The following is a 12542-nucleotide window of genomic DNA, read 5'->3' as shown; positions in this document are numbered from 1 at the left end:
AACTTGCTGTGTCTGGCCACGGGCAGGCTCCAAATCCTGCCATCTATGTACAATGTGTGCCCAAACGTCGTCATCGCCTCTCTTCATTTTTCCCATTATTGCAGTATCATCATAGAACACAGGCGGCCGCGGTGCAATCCGCCATTGATATAAAGAAGCCAAGGCCGCCGATAAAAAAAACACCCAACCATGTGGCTTGACGCTCAGTAGGTGCCCTCCCCGCCATCATCTCCATCGCCATATTCGTCGCCAAACTCCTCGCCATTGTCAAAGAATTGTTCCGCGTCGTAGTCTCCCGCATCCTCGTCGTCGTAAATCTCGTCCTCGTCGTCCTCCTCGGGCGCCTCCTCCTCCTCGCCCTCGGCCTCCTCGCCCTCCTCGTCGCGCAGGGCCTCGAGCTTGTCCAGCAGCGTCTGCCCGTCTGCGGCATCGCCGCCGCCCTCGCCGTCGTCGCCCGCGAGGGACGGCATGCCAAAGGCCTCCTCGGCGTTGGGCAGGGCGCTCACACGGGACAGCTCCAGCCTACGCTTCTTCTGCGGGCCACCACCACCCCCGCCGCCGCCGCTGCCCGCGCCGTCGACCGTCTCGAGAAGCTCCTGGGGGAAGAGCTCGCGGCAGACGGGCCGGCCGGACCAGTCGGGCAGCGCGCGCTCCTGGCGGACAAACTTTTGCGAGTACGTCGGCATCGAGGTGAAGGGGTCGAGCGAGGCCTTGTTCTTGACGCCGTAGACGGCGTTCATCTGCGCCTGGCCGTACGTCTTGCGCGGGGCGGTCGGGTCGGTGAGCGCCGTGCGCTTGGACGTGTAGAGGGACGAGGCGTGCACCTGGTGCCGCAGGAGGAGCATGTAGTGCACGCTGTTGGCTTCGGCCGTCGTCAAGCTTCGAGGCGTGGGCACTGCGTATGGCTGGGCGCGCGGTCTCTAGTCAGCATTGCGGGCGCGCGCAGAGAGGTGGCAGGGACAGAAGAGGAGACTCTCGGTCGACATGGATAGGGCATCTTCTTACTGGGAAAAGCTCCGAGGGCCGCGCATCAGGTTCGTCGCCGGTATCCCACGGCACATTGGGCCGGCCGCCACGACCTCCTCCGCGGCCACCTCGACCGCCGCCTCGTCCGCCGCCTCTGGACATGTCGGGTCACGCGCTTTGCCGGGCCAGTGCGAGGCGCGGAGCGTAGTAATACTTGTGTGGTATTGCGTGAGAAACGAGCTCGTCGGGGAAACGCTGGCGCGAACAATCTCCCAGCTACGTGTATTGAGAAGCGCGGCGCGCAGCAAATCGACACTGGCGAGAGAGTTGGCCATTTTTTTTTCTGCCGTTTCTAGGTAGGCAAGAATCCACCCCACCAGCGCTGGTGGACAGAGAGTTGGCGCAGTTTACAAGGCCGAGAACAGAGTTGAGTTTGCTAGAAATAAAACAGTTCCATACAAACTCATTAGGAATTTTAATTCAAAAGTGAACAAGCTCGAAATAGTGTAATTTCAAAGAGAACTTGTTAACAAATGGATGTTGCGCGAAGCTGTCTTTGCCGATCGACTTTGGTGGTCCACCGCCAACGATAGGCGCTGATAATTCAGCGTCGTCGAGGCGCTAAATAGCGTCCACTGATCTGTGGAGTACTTCTTCTTCTTCTTCTCCTTCCCTAGGTACTCAACAAATAACAAGAACGTATCTATTCATACTCGAGCATGTCTCAACATCACAGCCAGGTCATACACGCGCCCTCGCAAGAACCTCGTCGCGGCGCACAGTCCATCTTCCTTGCCGGCACCACAGCCAGCACAACCGACTCGACGGACTGGCGGGAGACGCTCTCTTCCCTGCTTGCCGAGAACCCCATCACAATCTACAACCCGTACCGCGCAGATTGGGACAGCACGTGGCGTGAAGATGCCAGCTTTGCGCCCTTCCGTGAGCAGGTAGAGTGGGAGCTTGACAAGCAGGCCAAGGCCGACATGGTGGTGTTTTATTTCCACCCCGCCACGCAGGCACCAATAAGCCTGCTCGAGCTCGGCTTGCATGCGCCAACGCTGGGAAAGGTCATCGCGTGCTGCCCAGAGGGCTATTGGAAGAGAGGCAATGTGCAGGTTGTATGCGAGAGATTCGGCATTGAGATGGTAGAAAGCTTGCAGGAACTCGGAGACGCCATTGTCAAGAAATTGCCTCGTAGCATGTGATTAGTAGGTGAAGAGCATGACGGCTTTTTTCTGTGCATCTCCATTTTGGTCTGTCTAGCACAAAAGCCGTCATCGAGTTTCTCATATTCTAATTACAGTACGGATTAGTAAATTGTGATAAGTATTTGCCCCCACGACTGAATGCATGGTAAGTTCACGCAGTGTAGGGTAGGCAGGTATGCGTGCCTGCCAGTGTGCATTAAAGCTAGTCACTTTATTTATATCGAGTGGGAAAAAAATGTCGCGAAAGATGCCTTGTTGTCCAAATTCATCATCAGCTTGAACTGTTTTTATCATCGTAGAAACCGTTATTAAAAAAAAAGAAGCACCTGCACTGGCTGCCAGTGTGGGCCGTCGGCAGGCGGCTGGTGTAGGCCAGCAGACATCTACGTACACCAGCAGAGGCAGCAGCTTACGCAGACCATTGGCTTGCCTATCCTCTCATCCAACATCACAACATCGTTTGGACTCCCAACAAACACGTCTATCCTCCATCATGTCAGCCGGTGACAGAGTCATCCCGGATCGTACCATGGACAGCAGCAGCGTTCCCATTTCACGCCTCGACGAGCTACACGCGCACATTGCCGAGCTCGTCGACAACCCCGACACACCCATCGACGCCCGGCTCCTCGATGAGATCGAGCTGCAGCTCACAGGTAAGCCTCTCTTCTTCTTCTTCTTCTTCTTCATCCCAACCAAGTTTGCTGTTTTCCTTTTCACACCGCTGACTATTTGTATCCCCACCGCGCAGAGACCAACATCCCTCCTCTGCTGCCCACCGTGCTCGTGCCACTCACGCAGATCCTGCGCACCACTGGCAGCACCACGCCGCAGGACCCCAGCCCGCTGCTCTCGCTGACCACCAAGCTGCTGTCGCCCCTCCCCTTCAGCCGCGTCCTCGCCATTGCCGACGCGCCGTCGCTGCTCTCCGCGCTCGCCTCCCCGCTGGCGGGCGCCAACCTGCTCGCCCTCACCATCCTGCACAAGGCGGCGCGCTCGCCCGCCGACGCCGCCATCCTCAGCACCCTCCCGGACCTGGTTGAGGCGCTCGTCACGCGCTGGCTGGACGCCCAGGACGTCGGCGTCGGGGAGCGCGCCGGCAAGGTCCTCGGTGACCTCCTCGAGACCGACTGCGACGTCGTAGCCGACGCCGACGACGCCCGGAGTCCGCACGACGGTGGTGTCAATGGCACCGAGCTCGTCAAGCGCCGCCGCGTCCCCGGCCACGGCCGCATCTGGGACATGATCTTTGGCAGCGAGCAGCTCTTCGCCATCATCCCTAGCCTCTGCCGCCCTCCTCCAGGGCCAGAGCGCGACGACGACGCGGCCAACTCGAGAACGGCTCGCCAAACCTCCATTGCGCAGGGCCGGCTGCTCCGTCTCCTGCCGCGTCTTGCGACCATCAACATGCCTGCCATCACCCACACCGCGTTTCCGGATCTCATCCCGCTCCCTCAAAGCCTGGCCCGCGATACTGGCCACGGACTCCTGCAGTGGGCGGCGCTGGGCATGGTCGACCGGTCGGATATGCTCATGCACCTCAACCTGATAGATTTCTTCGAGACGTACGTTAGCGTCATGAGAATCACGGACAGTGCGCCAACGTCCTCGACAAGCGTGACGCGATGCCTCGTCAAGGCCGCCACAGCCAATGACGCGCAGCTAAAGGAGTCGCTGATAGTGCTGCCAGATCGTACCGTCGAGGAGGAAGCAGAGCCGCTGCGAATATACATAGAGCAGTTGCTAAATTAAGTATCAATAATACAACAATACAATACAGCCCGCACCTGAGCTTGAAATCGATAGCTTAACTGGCACGCAATAATTTGCTTTGGTACTCTTATTAAAATCTCTACAACTATTATGCTGACAGAGAAGCCTTCTTTTCCCTCACTTTAAAAAACAGAACACATGTTATTTCCTCTTTCCCATCAATTGGCAGCATTACAGCATCTTGCGTGCAGCTTGCTCTTGATCCCCAGCGGGTCCCTCGGAGACGGCGCTGACCACGCTCTCTCGTCTCTTTGCACCCGGGCTCGCCATAACTTCTATGCCCAGGGACACCTCGCCCACCCGACGCAGGACCGTAAGCAAAGCTCCCCGGAGATCAGCAGTCAAGTCCCTTCGAAGCAACTCCACGGCGAGCGGATAAAAGTCGCCGATGTGCGATTTGAAAGCATCGTCAGGAAACGTCGCATATCCCTCTAGCACATCCACCACAACAGGACGCCAGGCCGCAAGATTGCGCTGCTGGCTCTCCTCCACCAGTGTAGAATACCCAGTTATGATGTCCTTGCACAGTGGAACGAGAGCGGACTCAATGTCTGGCCGGCTGTCTAGGCGCTCTGGAGCATTGTCGGCAAACATGCGGAACAAGATGGATACGTATGTGGCAGCGGCGCCGCTCTCTTGCTTCAGGAGATTGGGGGGCTGCTTCATGAAGCCCTCTCGCCACAGTTTCATGCGGAGCTCCTTGTCGTCGTTGAAGCGTCTTGCAAATTGAAAGGATCTCTTGAGCAGTGCCATGAGACGTAGCAACTCTGCGGACGGTATGTGAGCATACACAGTGTCGTTGCTGAAAAGCTCGTTGACAGTTTCAATCATAAGAAGCTGCAGAACACAGCGCGAGATGATACGATTGAAGAACCTTCTTCGTGCTGCAGTGACAACAACGGGCTGCTGCTGTAGTGTAGATGCCGGCTTGAATTCTTCCAGCGGAGCTTGGCTTCCTGCACCAATGGACGGTCGTCGTGTATCATCATCCAGCGGGCGTGGGGATAGTGGCCGGTTCATCGACTCGTTGTCAGATATGCTTGCATTTTCGTCTCCGCCGTTGATTTTGAGAGACTTTTCATCTACTGTCGGTTCTCCAACAGGGCTGGGGCCGCTCGAAAAGTCGGTACCGTTGGACGGCATGGACAATGCAGCAGGAGACGCCGCATTGGCCGCCGTGAAAAGCTGATAAGCCGTCGTCCGCTCGAAAAGCTCGCAGAAAGCCCCGACAATCTTCGTCCAATGCTCCGGCGCGAATTTTGTCACGTTCTTGAGGATAAGTTGCTGCAAGCAGTTGCTGCCAATCCGAGAGATGGTGTCGTTTTCTTGGCAAATGCACAGCTCAAGCAGCTCCAAGAACCTATCAAGCATGTATTCCAACGACTCAAAATAGTGAGTGAAGAGAGTGATCATATTTCTCAGCGCTTGTATCATGGTTGTTGAAAGCCACACAGACAGCTCTTCATGATGCAGAACGTTTGCCATCTCAGGGCGTGACCTCAGCACCATGAAGATGGGGTACAATTGTTGTCTCCAAAGTATGTCCCAAAATTCGGGGGTGAAGTCGCCGCCGTATTTGACAAGGGTAGCAAAGAAGTACTCCAAGGCATTGGACCGCACTTCTAGATCCTCGCCCGTCATCAGAACATCGTGGAATGCAAAAAGAACCGGGAACCAGTATCCCTCCTCGACAGACGTGCTGGATTTCGGCGCCGATTTCGCATCTTGTCGGGTTTCCGGCTGCTGTGAAAGTGGGCACTCTGGCGTCTTTAGCATCTTTGGAATTATTGACTTCAAGAGCTCAAGAGCAGACAGACTCTTCTTTTGGAACTTGAGGTTTTTTGAAAATTCCGTCAGACAGACAATAAGGTCAGTGAAGGCTCCCTGAGCGACAACGACACCGAACTTTTCCTTGTAAACTTGGCTGACATTCTCGTAGGCCAGGTTGACGATGCTCTCGTAAGTTTCACGAGCTGCGACGGTAAACACGCCAAACATAGTTCGCCACCCTGAACGAATATTGGCACCTCTCGCTTGGATCATTTGAATCAGACATCTCAGGACCAGGTCCTTGACCGTGACATTGTCTGAATTGGCCAGAATGTGCTGAAATGGTTTCAGGAAATCCTTCTGGAACTTGAAACCAGCCAGCTCTTCAATCTCCATGAAGCGCATTGATAGTTGTCGTAAGGAGTCCAATGCAAAGAAGACGATATTCATGTTGTTGTGGCAGCCGACTTGGTTGAAATGCTCACCGAGTACAACCCAGATGTTGCTCCATTCAAATCTGACGCGATTCATGTTGTAGTAGCTGATTTCCACAATCTTTTGCAAGCTGTAGGTACGGGGCGAGTCGTTGGAGCCGGAGACTCTAATCTCATCCCAGCTGACCTCTGTGAGCGCCTTGGCGAAATAGACCATGGCATCTCCCGACAAGTTGGCTGTGTTGCTGAAGATGCGGTCGACACTTCGAACTACTTCGTCAGAGCGACTCTCCAAGGCGATTTCGTTTGAAAAGCCGCGAGAGCCCGTCCCTGAGCGATGGCGATTGCGCGACCGCGAAGATGTTGATGACCTAGAGTCCGCGGTCTCAGTTCTCGGGGGCGGCATGAAGCGAGCTTTGGAAACATCCGGGATGGCACTCTCGTCTACGCCACCAGAAATGAGCTGTAGCCGATCCAGTTGACTGATGCACATCAGAATGTCCTTCCATGATTCTCGGAGGACATTGCCCTCCGTCTGTCCGAGGTCAAGAATGATCTTCACAGCCTCAATGTTCTTAGCCATCATCTCCTGAGGATTGTTCAGGTTGGTGGTATTCTTCAGCGCAGAGATGAAGGCTTCTCTAGGCGTTGACAGCTCAAAAGTGCAAGCAATCTGGGTCGCGAGTTTCATGCCCTCAAGGCACAGCTTGCTCACTTCGATGCTGTGTGCCTTCTGTAATTGAGAAGACAGCGCTGAGAAGACAGACATCCAGGTCACGTCAAACATGGAACCAACGTGCTTAAACGAAGTTGCTGGGATGAATTTCGGGCCAGTTTTGGTAGTGCTTCGGCGCTGACTCTTGAACAGGTTTTTGAATAGCTGTTCAGAACGCACGGAGATTTCTTCAGATTGTTGCACGTATGCTTCTCTTTGGAGATCACGTCCAACATTGGAAAACGCCTGGCCGAAGCCCGCAGCTAGCCCAGTCGACTGCGCGGGTACGTTCCCGGCAGCCGCGGCAGCCGCACGTTCGCTGGTGAGCACGATTTCGTTGCTGGCAATCTCGTCGTAAATCCCAACAAGGTAGTCATCTGGAAGGTTCGCATTGTCGTTGATGCCTCTATTGTTCTTGATAAATTCCTCCTTTGTCATGCGTTTTGCGATCTTGCTGCTATGCAGATCGGTGTTGAGAAGAATCACAGAATAGGCGAGCACGTACGCAGTGTCAGCGTTGGCAAATGCATTTGGATTGCCCAGAACGTAACGCTCAGCAAACTTCAACATGAACCGATCGATCTTTTGTGCCTCACCAGGCAAGCGAAAAGATTGTAGAAATACTCGGAGGGCATCGACAAAGCGCCGCTTTGTGAATTCCATCGAATCAACAAAGGCATGCATGGTGTCGATATTCTTTTGATCTCCTTCACCAAGATACTCGCCGATCTGTGCCTTATCGAGCTTGTCCTCCTTGAGAAGAAACTTGGCAATATCGTCCGGGCTATCACTCGGGATGAATCCTTCGGCGACGAGAGCCTTAATGCCGTGCTTGGGCTTGAAGTTGAATTTCCGAATGGCGTTTGTCAGTGCTGTTTTACGGGCCTTGTCTTTCTCTAACTGGGCTGGATCATCGTCAAGCACAGGCGTTGAAGGTGGCAATGGCGTGTCCACGCGTGATGTGGTATCGCTCAGGCCAGGATCAATAGACCCGCGCAACTCATCGATGGAGACTTTCCCGTCTTGTTCGGCTCGCGCGACTCCTGCTTCAGGCCGCACCGATGCCGACCAGTTCACTAATGACTTTAAAGCTTCAACAAGACTCTCCAAGGCGATGCGCTTCACAGCGTATTCTTTCGGGTAGTCGGGTTCCGGCTCTGGTTGTGGGAGAATATGAGCCACGGTCAACGGAGGAGGCAGGATAGTCTTGAGCTGCCATTCGCTTGCCGCCTGTGTCTTGGCTCTGGCCTCCTCGTATACTTGTTCGTTGACTGCGGTAACAGCGACAGAGGCCGTGGAAAATTTGGAGAGATCCTCGATAATCGTTTGGTAGATATTGTCCACGGTCTGGTCGCAATCGTAGTTAAGATATGTTTCCACCAAAGCCTTGGGATCGGCGCACAGGCGATTGAGAATGGTGATGAAGTAAAGCTTCTGGGAAACCGGTGCATTCCTCTGAGACAGGAGAGCTAGATAAATCTCGTTCAAGATGACCTCGATTTCTTTTTTGAACGATGGTCGCATGAATTTCAGCATGAGCCAAAAAATTTCGCTGCAGACTTCGAAGACTTTGTCGACCGAGCTTGCGCCGTTCCTCGTAATGCTGAGGCACAGGTAGAACTTGATGGCCTGGAGGAAACTTGTCGGTTCGTTGCTCTTGGAATTCTTGATGGTGCAAAGCGGCGATGTAAAGACGGAGATATTGTTGTTCAGGACAGTGTGGATGAGATGAAGCGAAATAAGCTTTGATCGCATAGGCTGTCCGCGAACGTCGAAAAGCTGCTCCGGCGGGAGAACTTTGGTCGACAAATTACAAAAGGATCGGAAGACAAGATAGGCGTCGCGGATATAGACCTCGTCTTCAGCGTCGAGCTCGTCTTCGTCATCGGCAGCGTTCGTGCCGTGTGTCGAGGACCCCGACTCGCCGTTGCTCTTGGACGATTTAATGTGGGTGACCATGGTAGGCCCGTCACCCAGAGCAGAGTCATCAAAGCTCTTCCGATGCTCCAGATCCTTGAGGGTCAGCTTTGCGCCGGTATCCTGCTCGACAGACTCGTCTCCCGCGGTTTGGGCGCCGTCCTCGTTCTCATCAGCACCGTTGACATCGTCTTGGTTGTCAAACGTGACATTGCTTGAGCTATGTTTGAGATTGCCCAAATTGAAGCGAGCTTCCTTCATGTGCAGTCGCGTCTTTACGCGCTCAAAGACTGTGCCAACCATCTGGGTCAAGGTGCCCTGGGCGACTTGCTGGTTCGGGGTGCTGCGTGAAAGGAGAAAGACATTGTAAACCTGGCGAACTGCCTTGAGCAGTCCAGCGCCGTGTACGACTATTTTGTCATTGAGAACAGCGGCCAAGAGCGATTTGACAATCTGCAATTGAATTTCGGGCTCAGTGGCCTCTCCTTGGAAGCAGTCGCATATTGTGTCGATTGCGCGCTCGATAAGAGGGGATTGTCGTTGGTCATCGCCTTCGGCAGGCTCTTGCTTGTTTTCGGCAGAAAAGTAGGAATACGATATCAACTTGCCGATGCAATCGAGGGCAGCGGTGGTGAGCTGGGGGTTATTAGTCCGTGTCGCGAGCTGCAAAGGCGCAAAGACGATTTCCGGGTCGGGAAGCTGTTCATGTTCCTTGATGGCATCGAGTGCCTTCTTGGCGCCCTCGCCTAGCTGCTTGATGCGCTGTGCATCTTTTGAAGCAACAATGATGTCCAGAGAGGACACCACAAACTTGATGGAGCTCATAGGGGAGCGTCAGGAGACCGAGCTGCCATTCGCCAAGTCGTCAGTTGGAGCGCCCGGGCGTATTGGGTAACAAGCGAAATGAGTGGCTGCGGGAATTGGCGGCAAGGCACAACATGCACCGCTGTTGAGGACTGTGTATCGTATGTGTGCAATATTCGTTGCGACGCAGAGTTGGAATTGACGTGCCAAGCGGCAGCGAGTCGTAAGGAGCATGTGGCAGTGACAGGAGAAACCCCGGCAAATGCGGCTTGTCGGACGTGGGCACAACAACCTGACCATAGCTGACCTGATAACCTAACCACTGTGGTGTTAAGCCGGGGTTTAGCCGGCGCGTCCTTATACTGTGCCTTAGATCTCTACTTTTACTGCAGACTCCCTTTACAGTGGGTAATACTACTAGATACAAGATTTTTATATAACTAGTTATTCAAGCTGATAACATTGAAATTTTTTTTACTCTCTAAAAGGTGGACGTATTGTAATTTAGTAATTTAGTAAATGAGCTAGTTGCTGTTATAATTTAGACTTCTACTAGCTTAGTCAATAAGATTAAGGTAGAATGCAATAGAGTCAGTTATAGAGTATTATAGCCTTTATTGTAGAAGTAGTTGTATATTATAGCTGTAAAGGCTACTTTATATCTAAGTTTTCTATTTATTCACATTTTCAAACAGACAAGAGTATAATTTTTATTCTCTATAACTTACGTTTAGAACTAATCATTATAGCTATAAGAGAGTGTGTTTTAGTAGACTGATGCGCGTTACACGATCGCGTTACGAATCGAGCGGGGCTCCCGTCAACCCCTATAAGGCATGCCAACCACCCGAGAGGTACTACCAGCCTCTGGCTAGGGAATTTGCAACGCACTCAAGGAGTAGAATGTACGACACTGCTACGCTTGCAACTTACCTGACCAATTTGCTATTTATTATCTAACTGGTAGCTGCAAATGATCTAACCTTTCTCAAAAGTCGACAATATGAATTACCGCCCGCAGAGGTTGAGTGCGCTCTTCTGTGTAGTGGTTACTGGCATAATTGTGCACACGTTCTTCCTTGACCTGTCATGGCAGCATGTTGCACAATGCGTCTCCATGGCATTTGACAATGCCATTAGGCCAATGTGGTATTCTGCGAAAGCGGCCAGCTCATCTTACCCACCTTCAATAGCGTGGATTGCGTGCCCGTCTTCCGACCTTCCCGCCCTAGAATGTGGTCAGCTACGTGTACCAATGAACCATGACGAGCCAGAAGGCGGAGGCTCCATCACACTCGGCCTGGTTCGATTGAAAGCTAGTGCGGAAGGGCGACCTCTGGGAAACTTGATTGTCAACCCGGGTGGACCGGGAGTGTCCGAAGTAAGCAAGTTTGTGCAAAACAGCCAAGGAGAGCTGGTCAGCCATAGTTTGACGAGCGTCTACAATATCATTGCAATGGATCCCAGAGGTGTGGGGGCTAGTAGTGCTATACAATGTGATGCGGAATCGTTCAATGAACGCATTCCCGGCTACATGACGAACACGACGGATATTGGGCGCCTTGCGTCCTGGAATCGAGCCCTGGCCTGGACTTGCGCCAACCTGACTGGTGCGTTGTTCCATTACCTCGATACTGTGTCGGTAGCTCGGGACTTGGACCTACTGCGCCGGGTAAGTTCCGCCCTGTCCGTGACTACCGAAAAACTTGCACCATGATCAGCTAATTCCTTTTTGTACCTATAGGCTCTTGGTGACAAGAGGTTGAATTTCATGGGGTTTTCCTATGGGACACAGCTCGGGAGTCAGTATGCGGAGCTCTTCCCAGAGCGTGTTGGTCGCATGGTGCTCGATGGTATCCTAGACCACTCTCAGCACGAATTCGATGCTTTGATCACGGAAGCCTCGGCCTTTGAGGACACGTTCACCTCGGTTGCCGAGTGGTGCAACACAACCACGGAATGCGCACTGTACAAGCGCGATATTCTCTCCATTTTCGACGAGACAGTCGAGAAGGCAAACAAGAATCCCATACCGGCCCCCGGTTGCCATGAACTTAAAGGCATCCACTTGGCGGATACTGCTGCTGCCGCCTGCCGTCTAGATGTAACTGGGTATGAGATCATAGAAACCTCTCAAGACTTGCTATCAAAGAAGTCTCAGTGGCCTGCGTGGTCCAAGGCATTGCTAGAGGCTATTCTTGGCAACGCGACAGCCCTGTCTTCTCCCGTTGCCACCTCCAACGTGATCCCCATGACCGAATCTTTCAATCCTTTTGCGCATAGAGCCATTACTTGCCAGGACTGGCTACACCCTACCGGCCCTCGAGCTGGCAAGGCCTTCCTTGCCATGCTTCGAGCAACGCGTGCCCTAGCTCCACACACACGGGGCATAAGCGAAATGGCTGGCATCCAAGCTGGCTGTATTGGCTGGCCTGTACCAGTGAGAAACCCGCAACGCCAGCTTAGGAGGGATCGGCTCGAAAAAGCACCACCAATAATGCTGGTGAATGCACTTCACGACCCCTCGACGAGCGTGATCTGGGCGATCCGATTGCGTCAACAAATGCCAACTGCGGTGAGCATCTTTCGCAGAGGATTTGGCCACACCAGTTATCGAGAGTACGGTGAAACTCAAAAAGTCATGGATGATTACCTACTCCATGGTAAGATGGTAGCGGATCTGACGACTCTGGATTCCTGAGGCACGGACGGGGCTTCGAAAACAACGTCTTTCGCTGTGTACCGCCAGATACGCATTTGTGAATCGATTGATAAAACGGTTGTCATTGGTAATTTAACTACGGTTCACTTTGGGCAGGTGTTGATGAGTTTGGTCCTCTATCCAATGCGTTGCTAATAAATATCCCCAACACTGTCCTTAGCAGGCTAGCCAACAGCTTTCCAATGTTGAAGACCGGACCTAAAGAATGCCCCCCCTCCGCTGCGATTTAT

General features: G+C 53.3%; 5 protein-coding genes across 5 annotated transcripts; 3 read left to right on the top strand and 2 right to left on the bottom strand.

Annotated features, from left to right (window-relative positions):
- Nucleotides 1-203: 203 nt before the first annotated feature.
- On the bottom strand, nucleotides 204-1128 carry LMH87_008046 (uncharacterized protein; the record flags this gene model as incomplete). The annotated part of the gene is made up of 2 exons (XM_056199491.1): nucleotides 204-905; nucleotides 1006-1128. 2 exons carry the CDS (start codon nucleotides 1126-1128, stop codon nucleotides 204-206), a joined length of 825 nt encoding a protein of 274 aa, XP_056057132.1.
- Nucleotides 1129-1685: 557 nt separating this feature from the next.
- On the top strand, nucleotides 1686-2174 carry LMH87_008045 (uncharacterized protein; the record flags this gene model as incomplete). Its single annotated transcript, XM_056199374.1, has 1 exon — nucleotides 1686-2174. The coding sequence occupies one exon, from the start codon at nucleotides 1686-1688 to the stop codon at nucleotides 2172-2174; it is 489 nt and encodes a 162-aa protein (XP_056057131.1).
- Nucleotides 2175-2670: 496 nt separating this feature from the next.
- Nucleotides 2671-3929, top strand: LMH87_008044 (uncharacterized protein; the record flags this gene model as incomplete). Its single annotated transcript, XM_056199258.1, has 2 exons — nucleotides 2671-2833; nucleotides 2929-3929. The coding sequence occupies 2 exons, from the start codon at nucleotides 2671-2673 to the stop codon at nucleotides 3927-3929; spliced, it is 1164 nt and encodes a 387-aa protein (XP_056057130.1).
- Nucleotides 3930-4121: 192 nt separating this feature from the next.
- LMH87_008043 (uncharacterized protein) lies at nucleotides 4122-9611 on the bottom strand (the record flags this gene model as incomplete). Its single annotated transcript, XM_056199141.1, has 2 exons — nucleotides 4122-5693; nucleotides 5814-9611. 2 exons carry the CDS (start codon nucleotides 9609-9611, stop codon nucleotides 4122-4124), a joined length of 5370 nt encoding a protein of 1789 aa, XP_056057129.1.
- A 982-nt stretch (nucleotides 9612-10593) lies between these two features.
- Nucleotides 10594-12291, top strand: LMH87_008042 (uncharacterized protein; the record flags this gene model as incomplete). The annotated part of the gene is made up of 2 exons (XM_056199023.1): nucleotides 10594-11262; nucleotides 11335-12291. 2 exons carry the CDS (start codon nucleotides 10594-10596, stop codon nucleotides 12289-12291), a joined length of 1626 nt encoding a protein of 541 aa, XP_056057128.1.
- Between the last annotated feature and the right edge of the window lie 251 nt (nucleotides 12292-12542).

This window comes from Akanthomyces muscarius, assembly GCF_028009165.1.
Source record: "Akanthomyces muscarius strain Ve6 chromosome Unknown contig_16, whole genome shotgun sequence".
Classification (NCBI taxonomy): domain Eukaryota; kingdom Fungi; phylum Ascomycota; class Sordariomycetes; order Hypocreales; family Cordycipitaceae; genus Akanthomyces; species Akanthomyces muscarius.
Note: the sequence above shows the minus strand (reverse complement) of the source record. Positions and strands in the feature narration are given on the sequence as shown.